Raw genomic sequence first — 15046 nt, forward strand, 5'->3', positions numbered from 1 at the left:
CTGGCGTTGCAAGCTTCCACAGGGCTATCGCCACTCGCTTCTCAACTGTGAGGGCTGCTCTCATCCTGGTATTCTGGCGCTTCAGGGCAGGGGAAAGCAAGTTCCAAAGTTCCATGAAAGTGCCCTTATGCATGCGAAAGTTTAGCAGCCAGTGGGAATCGTCCCACACCTGCAGCACGATGCGGTCCCACCAGTCTGTGCTTGTTTCCCGGGCCCAGACTCGGTGTTCCACGGCATGAACCTGCCTCAGTAACACCATGATTTGGACATTGCTGGGGCCTGTGCCTTGTGAGAGGTCTATGTCCATGTCAATTTCCTCATCACTCTCATCGCCGCGCTGCAATCGCCTCCTTGGCTGGTCCTGGTTTTGCTTTGGCATGTCCTGGCTCTGCATATACTCCAGGACAATGCGCGTGGTGCTCATAGTGCTCATAATTGCCGCGGTGATCTGAGTGGGCTCCATGATCCCAGTGCTTTAGCGTCTGGTCTGAAAAAAGGCGCGAAACTAGTATCGGACGGAGGGAGGGAGGGAGGGAGGGAGGGAGGGGCGAGTGACTACATAGCGTACAGGTACGGGGAATTAAAATCAACAAAGGTGGCTGTGCATCAGGGAGAAACACAAACAACTGTCACACAGAATGCCCCCCCCCCAAAGATTGAACTCAAAACCCTGGGTTTAGCGGGCCGTTGATTTCACGGAGGGAGGGGGAAGCAAATGAATACAGAACAAATCTATTTTTTACAACTTAAGCCGGCAGACGATGGTGCAGTATTACTGATAGCCCTCGGCATCTTCTGGGTGCTTGGCAGAAAATACTGGGCGCTTGGCAGAAAATAGCATACTACGACTGATAGCCATCATCGTCGAGACTGCCCAAGTGCCCATGATTGACAGCCACTGCAGTACGACGATGACGGATATCAGTCGTAATATACCATCTTCTACCAAAAGGCAAGGGGCTGCTGCTGTGTGCAATGCAGCCCCACGTCTGCCAGCCCCACGTCTGCCAGCACCCAGATTGCCGATGAAGGCTACCAGTCATACTGCACCATCTACTGCCAAAAGGCAATTAGCTGCTGCTGTGTAGCAATGCAGTACCACGTCTGCCGGCACCCGGAGGACATATGGTGACGGTGAGCTGAGCTGAGCTGAGCGGGCTCCATGCTTGGCGTGGTATGTTGTCTGCACAGGTAACCCAGGTAAAAAGGTGCGAATCGATTGTCTGCCGTTGCTCTGACGGAGGGGGAGGGGCCTGACGACATGTACCCAGAACCCCCCCGCGACACTGTTTTGCATCATTCAGGCATTGGGATCTCAACCCAGAATTCCAATGGGCGGCGGAGACTGCGGGAACTGTGGGATAGCTACCCACAGTGCAATGCTCCGGAAGTCAACGCTAGCCTCGGTACTGTGGACGCGGTCCGCCGATTTAATGCACTTAGAGCATTTTATATGGGGACACACACAATCAGCTGTATACAACCAATTTCTATAAAACCGGTGTGACGAACTGGGCCTGTTCTCACTGTGGTCTGTGAATGCTGACAGGGGAGTGTGGCGGGGATAGTCTGCATTGGAGGATGGGATCTGCCCGAGGGCGCATACCTGAGTGTGTAACATGAGAACCCAGGAAGGGGTTGAAGGCCAGGTGACTCCTGAGCCCGGGAAACTGAACAAAGGCTGTGGGAGGGGTCGCTGAAGGCAGAGTGCTGGAAGCGAGCTGGAGAGATGGCTGGGAGACAGAGATGGCTCTGACCCCCCCGAAGGGGGGTGGGCTGGAATGCCCTGGGACCCCAAGCTGGACTTAACTGAGGGGGTCCTGTTGTCTGTGCCTGCAAGACCTGTCTTGGACTGTATTCCTGTCATCCAAATAAACTTTCTGCTTTACTGGCTGGCTGAGAGTCATGGTGAATCGCAGGAAGCCGGGGGTGCAGGGCCCTAAGTCCCCCAATACTCCGTGACAACTGGTGGCAGCGGCGGGATCTACTGCACCCCGTGGACGGCGCTTCCTGCAGTAAGTGACTGGGGAGCAGTAAAACGAAGGGGGATTGACGGGGACCAGGCGTGCTGAAGAGTGAGAGAGAGACGGTTATTACCCCTGGGAGTGTGTGACCAGCGAGAAGGACTTTTGCAGTAACAGGGTCCCCGGGGGGATCGCAGCGAGTGGTCCCAGGGGCGGAGGAGTCTGCAGCTCGACCCTGGCAGAGAGGCGGTGACCTCGAGAAGGGCTGGCACACTAGGGGTCCCCCTGGGAACTGTGGGGAGCTGTGAGCACACAGGCCGGTGAGTGGCCAGCAGGAAGATGTATGCCAAGCGGCTTAAGAGCGACCTGGTGGAGCTGTGCAAGCAGAGGGGGCTGTGCATTGGGAGGCTCACCAAAGCACAGCTCATTGCCCGGCTGGAGGAGGAAGATCGCGCGAATGAACTGATCCCTGTGTCTCAGGGAAGCAGCCTGGCAAATGCAGCGCAGGCCCCAGTGTCTGTCCCAGCTGGGAGTGGTCAGCCGGCTGCTGAGGGCTTCCCGAGACCCCTCCTTCCTATGCCTAGGGGAAGGGTGGGGAGGAGCCCAGCAAATACCGAAGGCGCCGTGACCCTCCCGGTCAGCAGGGGATCCCCCCGGCGAAGCTCGCCGGCCAGCAGAGGATCCTCCCGGCGACGTTCGGCATCCGTGGAGCGGAATTGGCTGGAATGGGAGAAAGAGCTAAAACTGAGAGAGCTGGAGGATCGTGAACAACAGAGACAGCATGAACGGGAGGAGAAAGAGAGACAGAGACAGGAGAATGAGAGACAGCGTCAGCATGAAGAGAGACAGAGACAGGAGAATGAGAGACAGCGTCAGCGTGAACTGGAACTGGCGAGATTGAAGGGCAGCGAACCCCCGGCTGCGGTGAGTGAGGGGGGACCCAGGACTGCACGGAGCTTTGATAAGTGCATCCTGGCCCCACACAAGGAGGGGGAGGACATGGATGACTTCCTGGAGGCCTTTGAGACGGCCTGCGAGCTGCACCGGGTTGATCCCGCGGACAGACTCCGGGTCCTTACCCCCTTACTGGACCCCAAATCCGTGGCATTGTACCGCCAACTGGGAGAGGCAGAGAAAGGGGACTACGAACTATTCAAAAAAGCCCTGCTACAAGAGTTTGGGCTGACTCCTGAGATGTACCGGGAAAGGTTCCGGAGTCAGGATAAAACCCCTGAGATCTCATATCTGCAACTAGCCGTCCGCATGAAAAGATACGCCAGCAAGTGGGCTGATGGGGCCCAGACGAAGGAGGACCTGATTAAACTGCTGGTACTGGAGCAACTGTATGAGCGGTGCCCATCCGACCTGAGGCTGTGGTTGGTGGACAGAAAGCCAGAGAACCCGCGACACGCAGGGCAGCTGGCTGATGAGTTTGTAAAGAGCCGGTCAGGGGGTGGCAGGGAGGAGCCCCAAAGGAACAGGCCCGCCGCGATGCAGAGAGAGAGTCACCCTGGGACCTCCCAAAGGGGGAATATGGGGAATCCCCTCCCACGGGGAATGCCCAGCGTCAGGGACACCGGCTCGAGGGGACCCACGGGACATGAGCTGCTATTACTGCGGCCGAAGAGGCCACGTTCGGGCCCAGTGCCCCAAGCTCAAGGACAGACTGAGCAGACCGAACCCGCACCGGGTTAACTTGGTAGAGGCCCAGACGGACGAGGGGCGGGCTTCTCACGCAAGAGGGGCTGGCAGCTTATCAACTGCTCAAGAAAGAGAAGGGCCCCAGGCCAGCTTCTCTGGGGGGCCAGATGCTCCGGATTCAAAGTTCTCCGTTTACAGGGTTGGCGCGGGGCTGTCCCTGCGGAGCGAGTGCCTTGTTCCCCTGGAGGTGGATGGGAAGAAAGTTTATGGATACTGGGACACGGGCGCAGAGGTGACACTGGCCCGGCCCGAGGTGGTGGCCCCAGATCGGGTGGTGCCCAACACCTTCCTGACCCTGACCGGGGTGGGCGGGACCCCATTCAAGGTTCCCGTAGCGAGGGTACACCTGAAATGGGGGGCCAACGAGGGCCCCAAGGACGTGGGAGTGCACCACCATTTGCCCACTGAGGTGTTAATGGGGGGGGGACCTAGAGGACTGGCCAAGCAGCCCCCAGACCGCCTTAGTTGTGACCCGCGGTCAGAGCCGGCGAGGGGCACTGCGCCCTGGCCTTGGGGGGGGTGCCTTGCCTGAGGCGCAGTACCCTAACCTGGTGGGGAGGGAACGCCCAGGGACACGGCTCAGGGAGGCTGCAGCTTCGGACCCAGCGGGCGAGAAAGAGCAGGTGGCCATCCCTGTCCCAGCTGCTGAGTTCCAGGCCGAGGTGCAGAAAGATCCCTCCTTGCGGAAGATAAGGGACCTGGCCGACCTCAATGCGGTACAGACCATGGGACGAGGTGGCCGGAAAAGGTTCCTGTGGGAGAAGGGGTTCCTGTACCGAGAATGGGCTCCCCCAGGGAAAATGGAGTCAGGGGGGATCAGGAGGCAGCTGGTGGTACCCCAGAAGTATCGCCGCCAGCTGCTGTGCCGGGCCCATGACATTCCCCTCTCAGGGCACCAGGGAACCTGGCGTACCCAGCAGAGGCTGCTACGGAGCTTTTACTGGCCTGGGGTCTTTGTTACTGTCCGACAGTACTGCGGATCCTGTGACCCCTGTCAGAGGGGGAGGAAGGCCTGGGACAAGGGGAAAACAGCTTTAGGACCCTTGCCCAGCATAGAGGAGCCTTTCCGGAGGGTGGCCAAGTTAAAAAGGGCGGCTCTAAACCAAGAGAGCCCAACGCACAGACCTCCAGACTGGAGCGCTGGGAGAAGACCACAGCCCAGTTGGAGCCCCAGAGGTATGGGGGTGGGAAAAGGGCACAGGCCGCATAAACCTTCCCACATGCGAACTGCGAGTGCCATCAAGCACCCCCAACCTAAGGGGGGGCGTGAAACTGGAGGGGCCTGGTGTAATTCTCACCAAGGAATGGGAGGGATGCGGGGGCATCCATGGGAACAGGGGTAGGTTCGAACTTCCCTGGGTCACTGGCTAAAGTGGCCCTGCTCAGTTCGGTCTCGAAGGGGGGAGAGATGTGACGAACTGGGCCTGTTCTCACTGTGGTCTGTGAATGCTGACAGGGGAGTGTGGCGGGGATAGTCTGCATTGGAGGATGGGATCTGCCCGAGGGCGCATACCTGAGTGTGTAACATGAGAACCCAGGAAGGGGTTGAAGGCCAGGTGACTCCTGAGCCCGGGAAACTGAACAAAGGCTGTGGGAGGGGTCGCTGAAGGCAGAGTGCTGGAAGCGAGCTGGAGAGATGGCTGGGAGACAGAGATGGCTCTGACCCCCCCGAAGGGGGGTGGGCTGGAATGCCCTGGGACCCCAAGCTGGACTTAACTGAGGGGGTCCTGTTGTCTGTGCCTGCAAGACCTGTCTTGGACTGTATTCCTGTCATCCAAATAAACCTTCTGCTTTACTGGCTGGCTGAGAGTCATGGTGAATCGCAGGAAGCCGGGGGTGCAGGGCCCTAAGTCCCCCAATACTCCGTGACAACCGGCTTCTATAAATTCGACCTAATTTCGTAGTGTAGACATACCCTAAGTAACTTAGTCACATAGGAATCCTGCAGGAGAACAGCCAATGAAGGTTTCCTAAGTCCTAGGATAGCAGCCTAGCTACATGGCCATTCTTCCACTCTACTAGGGATAATAAATATTAATAATAATAAAGCCAAGCCCTAACACTTTGTTTCAGAGCAGATTAGGAAAGGCATAATGGATCTGCAAAACTGAATGCTTTATAAGAAGCTTTTTTTCAAGTACATTGTTACAGTAAATGTTTAGATTTTCCAATGACATACTAATAAAACAATCATTAGGAAATGCAAGTTTATGTTCAAATATTTACAGAACAATGTAATAGATAATTAAATTAAATGTTCTCTAATTCTAGTAGTTCACAGTAACAGTCCTGCCACACTAAACAATTATTGATATAGTCATCATATTTAATCTCTTTTACTCCAAGAAAAGTTGTCAAAAGCATTTTAATCGAATAATTTCTGTCAAATCCATAGAGGTGGCAGATGAAAAAATAAGTAAAGGCTTTGGTGTAATTAGCATTAAAGAAATGTTATTGTTTGGCATTTCAATGGGCAATATAAAAAAATAATGCAGTTTCCTCGTTAATCAACAAAATATTGATAATCAACCACTGTCCATTCATTTCATCTTATTAAGTCCATCTCTAAAATACCTCTCTATGACACTTTCTCACCCACTAGCCAATCAAACCTTTCTTAGCAACATCTTGGAAAATGATGTTTTCTCAACTAGAAATAACCAGTTCTCTCAAAATAATACCAAAGCTTATTTCCTGTTTGGCTCTCACTCCTTTCACAGTATTGAACCTGCTCTTCTAGGTGGAGTCAACAACTCACTTCTTTCATCCAAGCCTGCCTCCTTCTTAGCCAGGAAGCAACAAGTGACACTGTTGACTGTAACATCTTTCTTGTTTATTTGGCAGTTCAGTGGAGATCAGGCACAATTTGGTGTCCTGATTTGCTCCTACATCCCTTTTCTGTGATTGACAATAAACAACTTTCCACAGCTAAACCTCTCCATTATGATATGGCCCAGAGCCTACTTTCCTATCTTATTTCCCATTGCCAAATACTTTCTACTCAATATATTCCGAAATGACATCCTACTACAGAAAAAGGAACCCTTAACCAAGAAAGTTCCTCCCCTCCATCTCCCTCCTCAGTGTAGATCTCAAGTCAGATCGTTGGTTGGTGTAAATCAGCACAGCTTTACTGAAGGCAATGGAGTTATGTTGAACAACGCTACCTGAGAATCCCCTACAATTTTGACTTGAACCAAATTATTTCTTTGCTTCTAGCATCCCCTATGTGAATCTGCCTGTGGTCAGTCGGAGTCTCTCCATTAGCCATAATGGGGGACCAAAAGAGCAAATGCATGAAAAACAATCTTCACTGGTTCTCTGCTGAAGCACATATTCCTGGATCCATCTTATTTGAACTTCCTTCTTTTGAGGTTTTCCTAAACCCCAACTCAGATATCTTCACTGACTGCCAGTCCATTTCAGAGTCCAATATAAAATACACCTCCTTGTATGGCTGTCACATGGATTTGTTCACCTTTCTATCTCCTCAAACTCCATGCTTCTGTGAAGCAGATCCATTCAATTGTTCTTTTCAAATCCTTTGTTAAGTGAGACCTAGATGGTTCATGGTGCTGGTAATGGGTGAAAGAACCTTTCAGTTGTACGTTACTATTTCAAATGTAGCTCAAAATGGTAATAAGAGAAAGTTGTTACCATTTGGTGGAATGAGTTCAGTGGTGTCCAAGCAGTTCCTAGTGAACATGTGTCCACATCACAAAATATCACTGGCACCATCAGTCTCAGCAGAGGCGAAGTACTGCAAAGCCCCAGAGACTGAACAACCTTACTCCGAGCATGGCCCATCCAGATCAGAGTTGAGAAATGTTGCAGGATAGCAAAGGGAACCTTGCACTGTGGTTGCCCATGTTGTACCCGGTACATAGCTAGAGAGAGAACTTGTGTCCTCACAACTGACAATCCAGCAACTTCCATGAGTATTACATTTACAGTAACAAAAAGTTTATTCAAATCTCACTCCAAGATTTTAATTGTTGTCCTTCACCCTTTACCCTCATCCTAATAAACCCTTTTTACTTCACGAGACTCCTAGTTTCCCACTGCTTCATTACTTTCCCTACAACTTGGCCATTAAATTCCACTTTAGACCTTCCCTAGCACATCAACAGATGCTACCTATCTGAGATACAATGATCTATAGTGCATATATTAATTTTATTTGTATCTGTATAGTCTAATATATGCAGAAGCTGAGCATGTCCCTTCATTTCTCTGTGTCTCAACTCTCTCCTTTATAAAATGAGGGTCATGAAATCTCTTTTGTAGAGTGCTTGGAGATCAATGGATGAAAAACACTATATAGGTATTATGCAATAATTAGTAATAATAACAACAGTAGTTTTTAAGTGTGCTGTGATACTCTGTATGATTGACTGGATACAGAGATTAATTGTATCTATCTATCTATCTAGGTTCTTATGGCCCCTATCAACATAGGACATTATTGGTTAATAAGTGATTTGCCATACCTTTTCCCATCTTTGTCCTCATGTGTTGTCTTTCTATAAACAGAAACACATATAATACCCTCCTGCATTCCCAGCCTCAGCCAAGATGTCATCTCTTAGTTCTTTACTATGATAGGTGGATATAATTTAAAATTCCTTTGGCAAGTTATCTTCCCTTCACTCAGCTTTCCCTTTTCCCCCTACACAAATTTCTCTAAACGTAGTACACTCATTTCTAGTAGCTCAGAAAGGAACTGGAGCACTGTCTGAGAACATCTGCCACCCGCTTCAGAAGATAACCTTACTTAAAATTTCAGGTTTGTCCCCAATCCTCTTATGCCAAAATCCTGATGTAATATGATTTGTTCTCATCACTGGTCAAACTATTTTGGCATTAAGTTATTTTGTCTATTATTGACTACATCACAGCTTTCTCCTTGCCTATTTGTTGCTGCTCACTGATAAAGTACAGCAGTGAAACTCCTATTAATACAGGTCTATGAGGCTGTAGATGTGACCAAGAAGTGCAAGATGTGCTATGCAAATGTTTACAAAGAAACCTATATAAGTGTGTGACATTGTACTCTATATGATTTTATGAAAATATGCTAATATAACTGGAATATGCTTCATGCAAAAGGTCTCTTGTAAGGTATCATTACAAAGCTTATAATCTACTGAGTGCGATCATCCTATTTGTATAAATGTACCACTCTTGTATCTGAAACTAGAAATATGAAATATAACTCTGATGGCCTATTGTAATTATGCAAAGGGTGGGCCATTAATGGTGATTTGGAATCTTGATGACTCCCCTTAACCAGGACAATTGACTGCAGATGGCTCTGTTTTACCTATAAGTCTCCCTGTATACGCGTGTGCTGGCAAGTGGGCAATGAAGTCTTACAGTGACATGTGATCATGTCACCTAAACTGGAATCCATCTTTAACCTGGTGCTTTTCCATTGGGGGTGGGGGGAACCCAGAGGGACAAAGGATTCCCACCTTATACAAAAGATATATAAATGGGTGGAACAGAACAAAGAAGGCAGCCATCATGAGGAATCTCCTAGCTACCACCTGAGCTGGAACAAGGGCTGTACCAGGGGAAAGGATTGTGCCCAGACTAGGAAGGCATCCAGTCTGTGAAAAAAAGTATTGAAACATCTCTGAGGGTGAGATCTTATCAGTTTCTTACTGTATTAGACATAGACTTGCGAGTTTTATTTTATTTTACTTGGTAATTCACTTTGTTCTGTCTGTTACTACTTGGAACCACTTAAATCCTACTTTCTGTATTTAATAAAATACTTTTTACCTATTAATTAACCCAGAGTATGTATTAATACCTGGGGGGAAGAGGGGGCAAACAGCTATGCATATCTCTCTGTCAGTGTCATAGAGGGCGAACAATTTATGAGTTTACCCTTTATAAGCTTTATACAGGGTAAAATGGATTTATTTAGGGTTTGGACCCCATTGGGAATTGGGCATCTGAGTGTTAAAGGCAGGAACACTTCTGTAAGCTGCCTTCAGTTAAGCCTGCAGCTGTTTGGGGCAAGTAATTCAGACCCTGGGTCTGTGTTGGAGCAGACGAGCGTGTCTGGTTCAACAAGACAGGGTGCTGGGGTCCCAGGCTGGCAGGGAAAGCAGGGGCAGAAGTAGTCTTGGCACATCAGTTGGAAGTTCCCAAGGGGGGTTCTGTGATCCAACCCATCACAAAGTGTATCTAAAATATATCAAAATATACTGAAAATAGGAGAAATGGAAATATATGGATTGAAAAACTTATTAAAACTAGAGAATCTAAACCAGATGTGAATTTTGTGGCATTTCAGAGCCAGACCTGGATCTAAACTTCATGCCTGACACAGATCTCTACAATGAGCCAAATCAAAAGCCTAGACCTAAACACACCATTTACGTTGGACAAATTCAGGTCAGGACACAAGTCCACTTTCACACTCAGGTCCATCTCAAATTAAAACCAAGAAAATATTGTTTTGTCTTGATAAGCTTAGGCAATGACTATAGAGGAAAACCATATAGGGCCTGGTTCACTAGCCTTATTGTTGCATTGTACCTTACTCAGCTGAGACTACTTCAGTATCAACCTCTCCTATTAGACTGTAAGATCTTTGGGGCAGAGATCCATCATTTTGTTCTATGTTTGTACAGCACCTAGCACAATAGGGTCCTAGTCAATGACTAAGGTTCACAGGCACTATGGTAATACAAATAAATAAATCTCCCTTTCCAGGAGAACTTGCTGGAAACAGGGTGGGGAAGGATAGAGTGGGCAGTCCTGGCTCTCCCTGGGGTAGTATAGTTCTGTCTGACCCCCAGTGCAGAGTGGTGGCTAAAGAATGCCACAACTGAGTCCCTATTGTTGTGTTCCTTGTCCACTCCCTGTATCTATTATTCTTACTATTATACCCTATCCATTTCTAAGGCTCTGTTAGCCTGGGAACGCTAAGCAGAGTGTCAAAAGTAAAACTATGGTAACTGTCAAATTATAAAACAGCCTGAAGTACAAAATGACACCGAAATTATTATAAAGCTGTCTTTTAAAAATATAAATCTCACACTAACTTAATATAATTGGCAGTTTTATGTTTCTTGTAATTGTTTTCTTACTCAAATCTTTTATATAGGGATTAATTGTCCTCCAGCATATGACAGTGGATTTATCATTTATGAAAGTACATTCTCTCTCTCTAAATCAGAGCTGTGAACCTCGAATTGCCGGGCAAGGGCTAGGACTGGGTGATTCTTTCTTTCCAGGCTGCTGGAACTCCCTCTTGTGAACAAAGTATGACTTCCCTCTTTCAGAACAAAGTAACTTAAAGAAATGGATAAAAAAAAATAGCCAGGGGATCAGGCTTGACAGTTTCACAGCATTTCCTATAGTGTTTTTTATTTTTTACTTTCCCTTCTATAAACCCATAAGAAAGGAGCATCTGTAAAGTCAGTTCTCAGATGAACGTCCTTTGTGCTCTCAAAACACAATTCCTCAACACCCCCTTGCCCCCCCAAAAACACTGCGGAGGGATACAATAGAAGAAACTAAATCGGACAGAATAGCGGGCTGTGGAGTGGAAGGTTGGTCCCTGCTCCTAGTGTCCTACACATTACTTTTGTCTTGGTGCCCATATGGGTATTTCTCATTGTAGTAACATTATTGGGGATATTTGGAGAAAAAGGCAGTGTCCAGGGCCGCTGGAGCCAGTGGAGATTTCACGCCCTTTTCTGCCTCACGCACATTGTTCTGTGCTCTCCTGCTTTCCTCCGGCCAAAGGAAGAGGGAGAGCAATGGCTCCCAGTTTTCACTGGAAGTGCAGATGCTGCTGTTGGGGGTACTGAGAAAGTCTTCAAACCAGGGTGACACCGCATGGCATTCAGGTGCCCCCTTCTAAGAAAGCAGATCGGCCCAGAGACTCCGAATCAGGGGCACAAGAAATATACCCGTGCAAGAAGCTTTAAACCCTGGGAACCGGATTACGGAGGTAGGGGGAACCCAATCCGCGGTCTCAGCCTCTGAGTGCACCCTGGCAAGCACGCCTGGCCGGCTGGCGTTGTACGGGCTGGAGAGAATCGCCCTGTGGGGCAGGTGTCCTGGGGCGGGGGTGCGGAGGGAGGGCGCCCTGCCCTGCCCCGCCCCACAGAGCAGGGAGGAAGCTGGGCGCGGGGAGCCCTGGCCGTGAGGGAGAAGGGGGCCCGTTCTGAGGGGGTCCCCACGTAGGGAGTGTGAGGGGTGCCTGCCTCTGATGCTGGGGGGAGCCCCGCAGAGCGCCTGGAGCCGAGCAGGGCTCCCGCCCGGCCGCTCCTCCCGTCGGGGCTGAGCAGGGGGCGGAGGCGGGCTGCCGAGCTGCTGCCGTCACGCGCGCCTTTTCCCTCAGCCCTTCGCCGAGCAGCAGCGGCGGCCCCAGCCCGGCTCCCACGCCCTCCCCAGCCGGGTGGCGGGCGGCAGCGCCATGCAGCCTCCACCTCCTCCTCGCCGGCTCTGAGTCCATGCCATGCTGCTGCCGCCGCTCCTGCCGGCGCTGCTGGCCGCCTGCCTGCCCCCCTGCCAGGGCTGGAGCCCCGCCGCGGCCGGCGGGGGGCAGGAGGAGCCGGAGCTCTTGCTGCCCCCCATCAACTCCTCCTCGCGCTCCCTGGCCAGCCTGGAGCGGGACCTGCGCGGGGTGGGCGGGCAGGCTGAGGCGGGCAGCCCCAGCCAGGAGCCGCCTCCCGCCGCCGCCGGCCAGCAGCCGCCCCAGCCCCCCGAGGAGGCGCCCTGCAACATCAGCGTGCAGCGGCAGATGCTGAGCTCGCTGCTGGTGCGCTGGAGCCGCCCGCTGGGCATCCCGTGCGACCTGCTGCTCTTCTCCACCAACGGCCACGGGCGGGCCCTCTTCTCCGCCGCCTTCCACCGCGTGGGGCCGCCGCTGCTCATCGAGCACCTGGGGCTGGCGGCGGGGGGAGCCCAGCAGGACCTGCGCCTCTGCGTGGGCTGCAGCTGGGTGCGGGGGCGCCGGGTCGGGCGGCTCCGGGCAGCGGCCGCCGCCTCCTCCTCCTCCTCGCTGTCCGAGCCCGGCCAGTACTGGCTGCAGGGGGAGCCGCTGAATTTCTGCTGCCTGGATTTCAGCCTGGAGGAGCTGAAGGGGGAGCCGGGCTGGCGGCTGAACCGCAAGCCCATCGAGTCCACCCTGGTGGCTTGTTTCATGACTCTCGTCATCATCGTGTGGAGCGTGGCCGCCCTCATCTGGCCGGTGCCCATCATCGCCGGCTTCCTGCCCAACGGCATGGAGCAGAGGAGAAGCACCGCGGGGGCTGCGGGCGCCACCGCCGCTGGCAAATAACCCCCCTCCCACCCCGGCTGGGGCCGCCCTCCTCCGTTTGCTGGGCGATCCGCTCCCGCGGGGCTCCCGAGACTGCTGGTGGACTCGCTTCCCCTCCCCGCGCGCTCTTTGTAAACGCTTAACCCGGGGTTGTTGTTGGTGGTGTGTGTGTGTGTAGCACTTTAAAGCCTTGCCCAAGTTTCTTGGTGTCCAATGCAGGCGAGTGTGGCGGTCGGGGGGTAGTCTGGGACCTCACGGTTTCTCTGCAATGAATCCTTTGCGGAGCATTGCTCCCTCCCCAGTAGTCAAAGGGATTTGATTTTATTTTCATGTGCCCAAGATTCATAGCAGAAAACGACCAAATCCTGTGTATTTGTTTTCTATATTTAATAGGCGTTTTAAATGGACGTTTTAGTAAAAAAAAAATAAAAAATAATAATTAAAAAAAAAAACCCGAAAAACCCTATTCAATTGCAGTTGTTTTAGTCAGAGTAGCTATTTGTATATGAACAAATTTGTCGTAGCAGTTTTATTTACATCAGACAAATCTTTTCTGGCAGGATTTAAAACTGATATATTGTTATTGCTGAAACTGAACTTTAATGAAACTTTTACAATGTATTTCCCATTTCAGATAATGTGTATTTAATATTGTAGTTCTGCGTTACTTGGCTTTTAATACAGAGATTTTCTTTCTGGAAGTCATGCTTAGCCTTCTGTTGCTCTGTTTCTCCCAGGATGGGAAAGAAGGGTTCTGCAAAATTCCCAGTTCTCCTAGCTGATCGTGAAGACCATCAATAGAAATGAGGGTCTGTTACATGTGTTATTAGAGGAAATGGATTGATGGTCACCCAAAAGCTTTTTCTACAGTGTTTGCCCTTCTTTCAGAATACAAATAATGGGATCCTGCTTCCATTGGAATTAATCTTCAAAACTTCCACTCACTTCAGGATAAGAATCAGTGATCTAGATCCTTAAGTGGAGTTCACCAGCATAGCTGCATTAACTTCTATGGAGCTGTGCCCATTTACACGTTCCTTGGGGTCTGTTGACTTCAACAGAGCTAGACAAGTACCTACCATCTGAGGATCTGGCCCACTATTTGTACTGTATCCAGACCAGCTGGAAAACAACTCTCTGTGACTCCGACAAAGTGCATGGCTCAAAGCAAGCTCAAATACACTTGCAGAAGGAATTGTAATATAGTACTTCTTTGTGACTATTCGTCTTAAAGGGGTACGGTCAGGTTGTTTAACCCCAAATTTAGGGGTTGGGTAGGGAAGGAATTATAAACCTAGAATCAGATTTTGACTGGCCCCCTGTGTAAAGGGAGAGAGAGGCTGTAAGAAACCTCCTTTCTTGTGTCCCCTACACAGTGGTCAGCCACAACTGATGTCTCTGAAATTTCACATGCCTGAAAAGCTCAGTGTAAATTAAGGAATGATTTTGTTTGAACTTTTTAGCTCTATAAGGGACCATATCCTCTTTGCATTAGCCAAATGAATTGTCCAGCTGAAGTCAATGAGACCAGTTGTGGGAATAAAGCGAACAAGACTTGTGATAAGATTTCTAACTTTTTTGCCAGTGTCAGCATCTTTGATTTCTAGGCACATCTGAGCTCACTCTGATGGCTAATTTAACACGACATGAGCATTTTTGTTTAATTCTTCTAGGGTTTATGTAGATGAGATAAGGCAACTCATATTGGCATGAAAAGTTTGAATGGATTAAATCCTGTTAGAATTCTGGTTTTGTATTTATTTTAGTATTTTTAAACAAGTAAAGGACAACATTAGTAAAATAAATGTATGCAATATTTTATACCATATGAAATTTGATGAAAGAGAATGCAGAGAAAACAAAGTGCTGAGCATACTGGATGAAATAGATAAAATAAATAAAATATATATTTAAAAATCTTATATTTTAGGGGTTTATCCTGCAGCTCTCACTCAGACAATAGGTCCACTGAGGTCAATGGAACCTTATTTTAACAAATATAGGCTCCATTCACCATGAAAAATGTTCATGTTACCTATTGATCTGTGGCATTTTCTCCTGTGTAGCTAGTTCACTGAATCCTATCTTTCTG

The 15046-nt window shown here is 49.8% G+C and overlaps 1 protein-coding gene across 1 annotated transcript; it reads left to right on the top strand.

Annotated features, from left to right (window-relative positions):
* Nucleotides 1-11793: 11793 nt before the first annotated feature.
* Nucleotides 11794-14759, top strand: TMEM158 (transmembrane protein 158). The gene has a single exon (XM_005278710.5). The coding sequence runs from the start codon at nt 12151-12153 to the stop codon at nt 12973-12975; it is 825 nt and encodes a 274-aa protein (XP_005278767.3). The 5' UTR covers nt 11794-12150; the 3' UTR covers nt 12976-14759.
* The last annotated feature ends 287 nt before the right edge of the window (nt 14760-15046 follow it).

This window comes from Chrysemys picta, chromosome 2 (assembly GCF_011386835.1).
Source record: "Chrysemys picta bellii isolate R12L10 chromosome 2, ASM1138683v2, whole genome shotgun sequence".
Taxonomy (NCBI): domain Eukaryota; kingdom Metazoa; phylum Chordata; order Testudines; family Emydidae; genus Chrysemys; species Chrysemys picta.

Coding starts and splice junctions, on each gene's coding strand:
- TMEM158 (XM_005278710.5), top strand. CDS start 12,151: ATGCTGCTGCCGCCGCTCCTGCCGGCGCTGCTGGCCGCCTGCCTGCCC.